A 10672-nucleotide genomic window follows, 5' to 3' on the forward strand; every position below is an offset into this window, starting at 1 on the left:
GGCTGTCTGGGGGAAGCAGCCAGCCGTGCAGCCCAATGCAGACATCCTTCCAGGCCGCCAGCCGGGGGGAGCCAGCGCCAGCGTTTTGACAGGCCCCCCAGCTTCCTGACGTTCACAGTCTGGGGCACTAGGGCTCCCCCGTTTCCTGATGCCAGCCGTGCTGTGAGAGCAGGTGGGCAGGAGACGCCGGGCCAGCAGGACGCGGGGCTCGCCCAGCACCTGGCCTGGCCAGTGCGGAGGGGGAGCCGACTGGACTGGCATCCCACCCCAGCCGGTGGGTGCAGCGAGGCGGGCGCCTCCGAGGGCCCAGCCCCCTGTGCCCGACTCCAGTGCTGCGAGGTACGGAGGAAGCCGCGGGAAGCAGGAAGCCTCCCCAGGACTCGCGCTCCGAGCCCCCGTGCCTGCCCTCGGAGGTCAGCAGCACAACAGGAAGCCGTGCGGCGTCACCCGGGGGCTCTCCCGTCCCCCGCTCTGCGGTCCGCTCCTCGTGCCCTGCCGGGAACCTGGGCTAACGCCGCCCTCAATGGAAGCCGGCCGGGAGCAGGGGAGCAGCCACTGGCCCCGGGGAGGAAGATGCAGTGCAAAGACGGGCAGCTTAGCATGGAGCTGAACAGTGAGTGCTGGGCTGGGGCCGGGGGGGGGGATGCGCCCTAGGTCTGGGCGTGGTGGGGTGGAGTCTCACCCGCGGGCAGAGGGCAGCCGCAGAGACAGAGCGCCAGAGGGGGCCCTGCTAGGTCCAGGGCAGGACTGGCCCCTGCGCACCTCCAGGGCTTGGTCTTCTGTCCCCCTGGGCCGTAGGTCTCAGAGCTATTGGCCGGGCACCTCCCAGACTGGTAACGCCAGTGACTGCGTTGGCACGAGACGCCACACGTGCCCCCCGTCATCGAGCACAACCCCCAGGGGCAGGGCTCTAGGCAGGCTGCCCCCTCCCCCAGCCCCCACAGAGCATCTCGTCCCCACGGGTGAATGGGGCGTCTCTCACGCCTTCTCACCCCTGGGGCTGGGGCTGGAGGGGCGGGGTAAGGGGGACGGGAGGGCAGGGCTGGGCTGGTGGGGATGGAGGAGCAGGGGAAGGGTCAGGCAGGGCTGATGTGGATGGAGGGGCAGTGGGTCAAATGGGGCTGGTGGCAATGGAGGGGCAGTGGCCAGGCAGGGTTGATGGGGATGGAGGGGCAGCGCAGGGCTGGATGGGGGTAATGGGGGCAGAGGGGCAGGGCAGGGCAGGGCTGGACAGGAGTGATGGGGGCAGAGGGGCAGGGCAGTGCTGGATGGGGGTAATGGGGGCAGAGGGGCAGGGCAGGGCAGGGCTGGACAGGAGTGATGGGGATGGAGGGGCAGGCAGGGGTTGGACAGGAGTGATGGGGAGGGAGGGGCAGGGCAGAGCTGGATGGGGGTAATGGGGGCAGAGGGGCGGGGCAGGGCAGGGCAGGGCTGGACAGAAGTGATGGGGAGGGAGGGGCAGGCTGTGTAGGGCAAGGCCTGGGATACTCAAAGCGGCTGCGTAGCAAGGAGCCTCTCCCAGGGAACCCAAGGGGAGATGCCTGGCAGCTCCTCAGCTCACAGTGACCGCGTGAGCTCTCCCACAGGCTGGGACCCGCGCTGGAAGTGGCGGGTCTCTGCTGGAGACCCAGGGCTCCGAGTGCGGGGAATCGCCGCCCTGGCAGAGCGGTGCCGGCAGCAGCACAGCCGGACGGGTCGCCGTCTCTGGAGTTGCCAGGCCCTTTGCTGGGGAACCAGGACGTGGTGGGTGCCCGGGTGAAGCCTCTGGCTGGAGCTGCCCTGGGCCAGGCGGGGTTTCCAGGACGCGGTGTACAGAGGACACTGGCATTCCCCCGAACGCTCTAAGCCGCGTGTGACGCTGCCCTCGACCTGGAGCCCGGCCGTGCCGAGGCCACCGCCGCCGAAGCAGAGTCGCTCGTGGCGCAATCGCTCCTTATCGGCGGGATGGGAGTGCAAGCCATGTGGCCGGCAAAGGAAGCCATTTATCCTCCCCTATCGCTGCCCCGCTTCCTGGGGATGGAGCCCAGCCGGGAGCTCGGTAGCGCTCCAGAGGGCAGCAGCCTGGGAACGCTAGCTCTCATTCCAGGAATCCCCACACGATGGGGGCTCTGGAGCCAGTCGGGGCGAGGCCAGGCAGGACTTTCGGGGAGCCGGGCTCCCCTCCGGGCCCCTCACACCAGTGCAGCCGCCTCCCGAATCTGGCCTCGGAGCGTCTGGCACCCCTGTTCCGCCGGGAGCTCCCCTCAATGGGTCCCCCCGGCTGGGACGCCTGGGGAGTTCCCTCCCGCCCCCACAGGGACCGTGCGCCCCGCCTGGCAGTCAGAAGTGGTTCACGGCCTGCGTTTGAGTTGAACTCAGCCTTCTCCTGCAGCGTCACACACGGGGCATGGCAGCAGTGATCTGACAGTGAAACGGAGCAGGAACAGCAGGCGACCTCGCCGCCATCGAGCTGAAGAGCTTCCCAGGGGGAGGGAAATGAGCAGCTTAACTTGGAGGGTTACTCTCCCGGAGTTAGCGGTGCAAGGAGGGGCTTTGGTTTGGAAACACGCTGACTTTCCACCTGGCCCTGGCCTTTCAAAGCCCCTCAGCTAAGCAAGAGGAGACTTGGCATTTGACGGCTACCGTGCTCAGGGGGGAACGGCGATGCGGGGGCCCACACAGGGTGTCAGAGCCAGTCCCTGCTTTGCTTTGGACAGGTACCAAAGCTGCTCAGACAAGGCAGCGGCGACAAACGGGAGCTAGGCGGGTGGAGTCGAAGTTTCGGCCCGAGTTTGAACTTGACCAGTTTCACACGGGTTAAAGGCCAAGTGCCCTGTCTGCCTCAGACCTTTTCACACCCCTTAAACCATGCTTCAGGGCTAGGCAGGAGGGGTTGGCCAGGATCCCAGCGGGGCAGGTGCCCAGCACTGGTCCGGGGGTGACTGGCTTGGTTTCAGAGCTCAGCCTGGTTTGACTTAAAGCGCCGGCCCCAGGTCTGCCAAGTGAATCAATGTCCTGCCTGGCAGGTAGTGGACGGGGCGTGTGACTACACGGACGGAGAAGCCAGGAGAAACAGCTGGGGCCGTGCAGGTGGCCCCGTGTGAGACTCCGTCACTGGGGCTGCCGCAGGCTGCAGGGAGAGGCGGGCGAGCCGCGGCTTCAGATCCGCCTGGCCTAGCACCACTAAATAGCCACACGCGCTGAAAACAGACGAGGGGCACCAGAGGCGGGGCCGGCAAGCAGCCAGGCGGAAGCCCCAGCGGCCTAGAGAGGTGGCGACAGCCCTGTGCGAGAGCCCGAGAACTGGCCTCTGGGTGTGAGGTGCGGGACAGCTCTCCTTGGACGGTGGGGGGGACGGGCAAGAGAGGAGAGGTTCTTGGGGTCTTCCCCCCATGGAGCGGGCGCGCGGTTCTCCAGGCTGGGCTCTGCCCTCAGGGGAGTCTGGCCCATGCTGTCTTTCCCTTTGGTTGCCCTCAGGGCTGCTGCTGCTCACAGCGTTTCTCCTCCACATCAAGCTGTCCCGGATGAGCCCGGCCCGGCTGGTCTGCGACAACCGACTGATCCAGAAATACATCAGCGAGGCCAAGGACATGGAGAGGAGAGTGGTAAGGAGACATGCTCCAGCCCGGCTAACCGGGACCCCCTCCCCTCCGCCCCCGGGCTCCTGCCCTGCTCCCTACAGCGCCCCCCGCTGGGAGAGGCTGGGACTGGCACAGCTGGGAGCTCCCCCTACAGCCAGCGCTCCTGCCCTGCTCCCTACAGCGCCCCCCGCTGGGAGAGGCTGGGACTGGCACAGCTGGGAGCACCCCCTACAGCCAGTGCCCTGCCTTGCTACCTACAGCACCCCCCGCTGGCAGGCGCTGGGACTACACAACCTTCGGAAGGGAAGCAAGGCAGGGGGACATGTTGCCTGGCGATCTGTGCGGCACAGCCCCCGTGCTGCCTCTGCTCCGCCTCACCGAGCCTGTGCTAATTCCATCTCTTGCTCCTGGAGCTGGCCTCATGGGTTGGGCTCTCCTAGTCCTGCTGGCGTCTCACTCAGTGCATTTCACCTCCTCTCCCCGTAGAGCCGGTGCCAGGAGCTCCCCTCACTGACCCAGCCCCTTCCTCTGCCCATGGTGGACTTCAGCCTCCGGGAGTGGAAAACGAAGACAGTGAGTGAGGCCGGGGGCCCCCTGGGGCAGGCATGGGGGGGGGGGGAGGCATCCCAGCACATCCAGCTGCTCCCTGTGCACAAAGTTGGTTGTTCTCTCATCTCTGGCCGGGAGCTGAGATGATTATTCAGCCCAGCTTCGAGGGGGAAACAGACACGGGGAGAAGGGACCTGCCCACGGCTGCCCCACAGGCCCTGAGGGGAGGGGGATATTTGTTCCTGGCCCCCCTGCCATCCGCTGGCTGCTGCCCATGGGCTCAGCAGGGGGCAGTCCTGCTCCCCAGGGAGCGCACCTGCCTGCTCCCTTCACCCCCTGCCGCAGGGGTGAATGTTTGAGGTCGGTATCTATGTTCCCAGCAGGCTGCAGATTTAGGAGATGTGGGAAGGGCTGGGGATCTTTCCCCCTTAGTCCCTGCCCACATCTGGGTGGGGGCCTGCCCCTGCAGTGCTGGGATCACTACTCACCCCCCCTCCTCCCCTCCTCTGTCTCCTTCAGCATGAGACGAAAAGGCAGGAAATCCTCTGGGACCTGGCGCTGCTGGTGGACGCGGTGATGGCTGCGCAGGGCCAACTGAGGCAGGAGTGTGCGGCTACCCTTCTAGGGCAGCTCTACAAGAAAGCCAACTCCTTCCTCCTGCTTCTGCAGACCTTCAGCTGGCAGGTGAGACCCTTTCTGCCCACCCTGCCCAGCCCCTGGCAGGGCAAAGGCTGCCCTGGCATTGCCCCTGACCCCTCTGTTCCCATCACCCCAGCCCAGCCCCCTGCAGAGCTCCCTAGTTCTGCCCTGCCCCTCCATCCCCAGCACAGCAGAGGGAAGGTCCCACCTTACTCCTCTCTAAGCACCAGCTTAAGTGGTGATTCTGACACTGAAGGGGATTGCTCAGGGCGGGGGAAGCAGCACGTTTGAGCCCCTGTTCTCTGTCTTGGGACAGGTCAGTGCCACACAGCCGGACCGCGCCTCCCGCTCAATGCCGCAGAGCCAGCCCAGCGTGATCTTCCTGGTCTACAGGCAGCTGGTGCAGGGCAAGCTGCACTTCCTGTTCCATGACCTGGCCAAGGACTTCTGCAGGGAAGGAAGCCAGGGGGGCACCAGAGCCCCTGAGTATCCCATGTCCCCCGCTGCCTCCAGGGGACAATGAAAGCCCTGCGTGCTGACGCACACCCACCAGGCCGCAGGTGGAGAAAGCCTGAGGAGGAAGCAGATCCTGCCCCCCGCTCTCCAGAGATGGGTGGAAGAGCAGGGCAGAGAAGAGGTCACAGCCAAGGATATTAACAGACGGCAGAGGACAAGAAAGGGGGCCCCTTCAGCCCCAGAGGTGCCACCCTGCTGCTGGGTTGGTCAATATCGACCCATAGCAGAGACTTGGGAGCAGAGCAAAAGGAGGCCTGGCCCCCAAGAGACAGGGGGGGAGCAGGGCAGAAGATGCGGTTCTCAGCTCCACATCCCAGGAAAGGGAGAAGAATCTGCCCTCCTGGGAGGAGCTCCTTTGGGCGCTCAGCAAGGCAGCGCTCATTCGCACAGGGCCTCTCAATCCAGCCAGCACCAATACAACACGCACAGCATCCGAGAACTCAGCACCGCCCCAGGGTACGGGTGAGAGAACTCACTCCCCCATCCACCCGCTGCCCAGCCTAGCACCGTCCCAGGGGATCAGCTAGCAGAACGCAACTGTCCGTGGCATAACGCACGTACAGGTACGTGACCCTGCAGCCCCACGGATCACGCCCCCCACATGTCACCCCCACCCGAGCCTTCCCCACCTGGAGGGGACTGATGCACTTGTTCTTTAATGCAACTGGGGACGTGGAAAGGACCCGGATTCAGCTGCTCGGTAGTTAAGGGGAGGGAGGGGGCGGGTGTCTTACCAGGAAAATGTATTATGATTAAAAAGCTTATTTTTCTAAAGAGCCCTGTGATGGAGCTGCCCTGACAAGCAGAGAAGGGAACGCTGATCTTGGGTAGCGGCGGGGGGAAGCTCAGCCGCAGATGTGCAGCTTTGGGATCTGGGGCTAGCACGGACACAAGCCCGCTCACTAGGGGCCACTGCACAAGGGGGCTCCAGCCTCTTTATTCTCAGGGCTTCAATAAGGAAGAGACCCTCTCTGCCTAGCCGCAGGGGGCTTCACAGCCCATAGTGGAGAACCAGCGCCCTCCCCAGCAGGAGGTATCCAGCGCCCTCCTGCAGCCGCTGCAGGAATGGCAGGCAGGCAGCCCGCTTCCTCAGACAGCCCGCTTCCCAGGCTAGCGTGCATCACGCAGCCAGCGCCCCTCCCACTGCTGCCCAGCAGCAATTTCTAGCCTGAATTACATGGAAGGAGGCTAAGGCCACATCTACACTGGAGGTGCTACACCCAGGGTGCTGTAGCAATGCTGCCGTTGCACAGATGCTTCCTACTGCGACGGCCGGGGTTTTGCTGGCGGTACAGGTAATCCAGCTCTCTGAGAAGCGGGAGCTGGGTCAGAGGAAGAATTCTTCCATTGACCTAGCTGCAGCTACGCTGGGGTGAGGGTGGCTGAACTATGGCACTCGGCTGTGGATTTTTCACAGCCCTGAGAACCATAGCTGTGTCGACCTACCTATTAAATACAGATCAAGCCTAGATTAAGAGGTGTAGCGTGGCTTCCCAGGCTGTACCTGGGCTATATTTTCCCTCCAGGACCCCATACTTCTTCCTTTTTCAGGAGAAACCGCCCCCCTCTGCTTAGCTGCTGCATTTTCTCCCCCACCAATCCCCACTGCATGCTACTCCACGCCTGGGCACTGGAGGTTTGGGCTCATTCACACATCTCTCCATGGTTGACTTTTCACTAAGGAACCTCAAGGCAGCGGCTCAGGTTGCAGAGGGGCCAGGAGTCAGCCCCCAAATGAAGTCAGTAAGACTGGGCATGCTCAGCAGCGTCATGCCTGACTACACTGGCTCCGCATTTGGCTTTCAGCCACGCCGCCTGTTGGAAGGCTGGGATCCCAAGTTCTCCAGCAGTGGGGTGGGAGCCCTCTCTCCTTTTTATTGGGGCTGCACCACAGGCAGGTTCCAAAACTTTTTACCATCCTAACCCAGGGTCACAGTGCGGATAAAGCCAAAAACGACTGGCTTGAGTAACAGGCACAACGGCACAGACAACTCACAGACAAAATTACATCTCTAGTTCTCATAGTTGCAAAGGGAACCTTCCAAGGTAACTAACGCAGCGATGCCTGAAACAAGTAACCAATGCAGTGACGGCTGCCTTAGTCCGTGCACCTAGCTGCCAGAGCTCTGAGAGGGGTGAATACCAGGATTTGTTGCTATTTCACTGCTGATTATTTTAGCAGGATGCAGGGACAGGATCTCTCTTGCTGCTGGCCCGGATGCAGAGCGTAGCAATTGGCTGGGGCTGAAGTGTTTGTGCTGATTCAATATCGTATCTCATGGGCCCCTCTTGTCCCACCACGCTAACGTTTCACACTTGCAGGAGTGACATAAGCAGAGACAAATCTGAAGCACCCACTTTAATAGAGAACCAGGTGAGGCTGGCTCAGTAACTGCTCCCTTCTCCTGCTCCTGGCCAAAATAGAGGCCACAAAATAGAAGGCCTGCTGGAAACAGCGGTGCTGGCTTCGGTGATGCAGCCAAAGCAGCCTCACAGCCAGCATGGGAAAGGAGGAGTCTGGAAAGAAACCTGCAGCAGACGTACTGCAGCGTACACGGCAACCACTCACCCTTGCCTCCAGCCAGCCTGCCCAGAGCCACCTTCCCAAAGCTATCAACAGCTCATGTGGGGCAGAACCCCGGCCTGGAATAGGAGGAGGCAGCAGCAGATCCCAGCTGAGGGGCATTACTGGCAGAGCTGCAGGTGGTGCGAACCAGCAGGGAGTACAACAGTCTAGTGGCTTCCCTTTCTGCATCACTCCAGAGGGTCCTGATGGGACTATGGGACAAAAGAGGTGAAATCCAGAGGTCGTTGAATACCAGGGTCCAGTCCTGGCCAGCAAGTCTGTGTGTATTTGCGAAGTCTGCGTGTGAGGCTGGGTCCCAGCTGCTGTTAGAAGGCCAATTTCTTCATCAGGAGGTAAACCCTGGAATCCACTTCAAAGCCGTGCAAATTGTTGGCGTCTCCCTGAAGTCTCATGAGCAGCCCCCCGTAGGACACGTAGGCAGAGCTAGGGCAGAAGGGGGGCAGAGGTGAGAACAGGAACCCACGGACCAGGGAGGGGGCATCACACACAGGCTCTAGAGGCCTTAGTAGCCAAGAGGCAGAAACAGTTGCTCACCTGACCAGCGTCAGAGCGACCACGCATGGCTAAAGGGAGCCCCTGGCGACAGCCTCTAGGAATGAGGAGTCTGCTACGTGAAAGGAGTGCAATGGGCTGGGCTCGGTGCCCCAGGGACCAGCGCTCCCGTCAGGGATCCACTAGCAACCCAGGAGTCTCTGTGCAGGCCCATGCTGTCCCGTCCCTCGACTATCCCAAACCCAGAGCACTGCGCTCTGGAGGGGCACAGAACTGCAGCGCCTCTTACCTCTCATGGACAACACTGCCCCAATGGCTGCTGGGGGAATAGCACGGGGTGGGGGGGTAGAGGAGCTAGCAGGACACTTACAGGCGCGTGGCTGCCTCCGTGGACGTTTCATCTCCCTCAATCCTGTACACCTTCCCGTACATCACATACTCAAACTGGTCAGCCCTGCGTGCAACAAGACAGCGGGGTTAGAGAGAGACTCAAGACCACGGACCCGACCCTCCTGCCCAGAGCAAACATCCGCCAGGGGAAAGCACCAGATAGTTCCTGGAAAGCCACCTGGCTCCCCTTCATACTCCTGGGATGGCCCCGAACCAACCCCTTCTCCCGTTAGCCCCTCCTTCCAGATGTTTAAAGGCCAAAGGGATCAGGCAGTGACACTCCAGCTCTCCAACTCCACGCTTTCCCCACTGTCGCTACCCTTTGATTACTGCCCTCAGCCAGGTCTGATCCCCATGAGTTAACCAGACCCAACCCAATGGGAATTCATTCTGAGGACTGCACAAAACACTACTGAATTCTTGGCTAATCCCAGCCGTATCCTGCCCCATTACCTGGATGGCCTGTCATCGGTGGGGTTATACTCCCCATCGTCCAGGGTCCCATCTTCATACAAGGTGCTGGCGATCACTAGACGGAATTTGTCACCTGAAACATGCAATAGAGAGCAGGAGGTAAAAGACAAGTCTCCAAGGAGGGCAGCTGGGCACAGCCCCACATCACAGGCCAAACAACCCATGCACACGAGAGCAGAGGAAAGGGAGTAACACAGAAACCAGAGCACACTGGTCATAGCCCCCGGGAGCATTAGCTTATGTTAATTCAAAGGTGGCAAAGAGGAGTGAGCCACACGTGAACTGGCTCCCAGCCCCCATCTGCACAGTCACCACGGCACATGACAGGCAGGCCTCCTGTCTCCAGGGAGAATCTCAGCAGCACATTCAGGTGCCAGGTGATGCGCTCTGAGTAGCACAGGTCCCAGAGGTCATGGAGCTGCTGGGCACACACTGTCAAGCAGATGAAGACCATCTCTTCTCTCATCACATCCCAGCCACGTATGGCCACAGGACCGAATTTTAATTAAATCCGCTGAACACAGAATGCCTCATTCAAGGAAGGCTAAATCAAACCAAGGCCTCTTTCCGTCAGAATGGCACCATGCACACGAGGGTTTACAGCACTTTAAAGAATACACTTTAGATGTCAACCTTTCCTTAATCTGGCTCCGTACCCTGGGTAGACAAGCCTTCAGTGCTATGGGCACCTCCGCTAGCCGCCGGCTCTAGCGCAGCGGTTGCTGCCTGTTACAGGGACGATCAGCTGCCAGCCTGCAGGCACCCTACATACGCACCCAGGTCCACGGGATAGATCTGTATGTTCACATCCAGGATGAGATCCATCTTGAAAGATTCGCTTTCACAGTGCAGGCGGGAAACTGGAAGAGAAGGAGCAGAACCGGTGACACGTGACGTGAAATATAGGGCCTTTCACCTCCAGGCTTAGGTCAGGGGGTGGGGAAATAGGATATGGGTCCCGATCCTGCCCCAGATCCTGGGGGGAGGGGGCGCTAATGCCCCCCCCCCAGGGCCTCGGTCCCGATCCAGCCCCAGATCCTGGGGGGAGGGGGCGCTAATGGGCCCCCCTCCAGGGCCTCGGTCCCGATCCAGCCCCAGACCCTGGGGGGAAGGGCGCTATGGGGCCTGCCCCCTCTAGTGCCCTAGCGGGAGGGGCCCATGGGGGGGGCCCTGACCCGGGGTCCCCGCTCACCCCGGTCGAATTTCTTGCCCTCGGGGTCGATGTCCTTCACGTCGAAGATGTCCTCGAAGAGGATCCCGGCCATGGCGGGGGGAAGGTGCCGGTGCCGGTCCCGATCCCGGCCCGGGGGGCAGCACACGCGGCAGGCGCAGAGGGAGCCTCACTTCCGGCTAGGCGCCCGCCGCTCCAGCTCACGCGGAGCCGCCATGTCAGTGCAGGGCGGAAGCACTCCCACTTACCCCGGCCGGCCCCGCCCACCGTGGGGTGGGGTGGCGCATGCGTACG

The 10672-nt window shown here is 62.0% G+C and overlaps 2 protein-coding genes across 2 annotated transcripts; one reads left to right on the forward strand and one right to left on the reverse strand.

Annotated features, from left to right (window-relative positions):
* Positions 1-600: 600 nt before the first annotated feature.
* Positions 601-5377, forward strand: THPO (thrombopoietin). Its single transcript, XM_067536432.1, has 5 exons — positions 601-613; positions 3457-3584; positions 4047-4133; positions 4629-4793; positions 5065-5377. The coding sequence occupies exons 1-5, from the start codon at positions 601-603 to the stop codon at positions 5269-5271; spliced, it is 600 nt and encodes a 199-aa protein (XP_067392533.1). The 3' UTR covers positions 5272-5377.
* A 2231-nt stretch (positions 5378-7608) lies between these two features.
* POLR2H (RNA polymerase II, I and III subunit H) lies at positions 7609-10639 on the reverse strand. The gene is made up of 5 exons (XM_067536434.1): positions 10400-10639; positions 9984-10067; positions 9187-9280; positions 8714-8797; positions 7609-8274 (listed from the first exon to the last, which is right to left on the reverse strand). Exons 1-5 carry the CDS (start codon positions 10470-10472, stop codon positions 8157-8159), a joined length of 453 nt encoding a protein of 150 aa, XP_067392535.1. The 5' UTR covers positions 10473-10639; the 3' UTR covers positions 7609-8156.
* Positions 10640-10672: the final 33 nt, after the last annotated feature.

Source organism: Emydura macquarii, unplaced genomic scaffold, assembly GCF_026122565.2.
Source record: "Emydura macquarii macquarii isolate MOO-44397 ecotype Brisbane River unplaced genomic scaffold, CSIRO-AGI_Emac_v2 contig_3603, whole genome shotgun sequence".
Lineage (NCBI taxonomy): Eukaryota > Metazoa > Chordata > Testudines > Chelidae > Emydura > Emydura macquarii.

Bases quoted from the DNA above. Each gene is read 5' to 3' on its own strand.
- THPO (XM_067536432.1), top strand. The intron at 3,585-4,046 runs GTAAGGAGACAT...CTCTCCCCGTAG, and splicing joins AGGACATGGAGAGGAGAGTG to AGCCGGTGCCAGGAGCTCCC. The intron at 4,794-5,064 runs GTGAGACCCTTT...GTCTTGGGACAG, and splicing joins TGCAGACCTTCAGCTGGCAG to GTCAGTGCCACACAGCCGGA.
- POLR2H (XM_067536434.1), bottom strand. From the start codon at position 10,472: ATGGCCGGGATCCTCTTCGAGGACATCTTCGACGTGAAGGACATCGAC. The intron at 10,068-10,399 runs GTGAGCGGGGAC...CTTCTCTTCCAG, and splicing joins GGGCAAGAAATTCGACCGGG to TTTCCCGCCTGCACTGTGAA. The intron at 9,281-9,983 runs GTGCGTATGTAG...TGCATGTTTCAG, and splicing joins GATCTATCCCGTGGACCTGG to GTGACAAATTCCGTCTAGTG.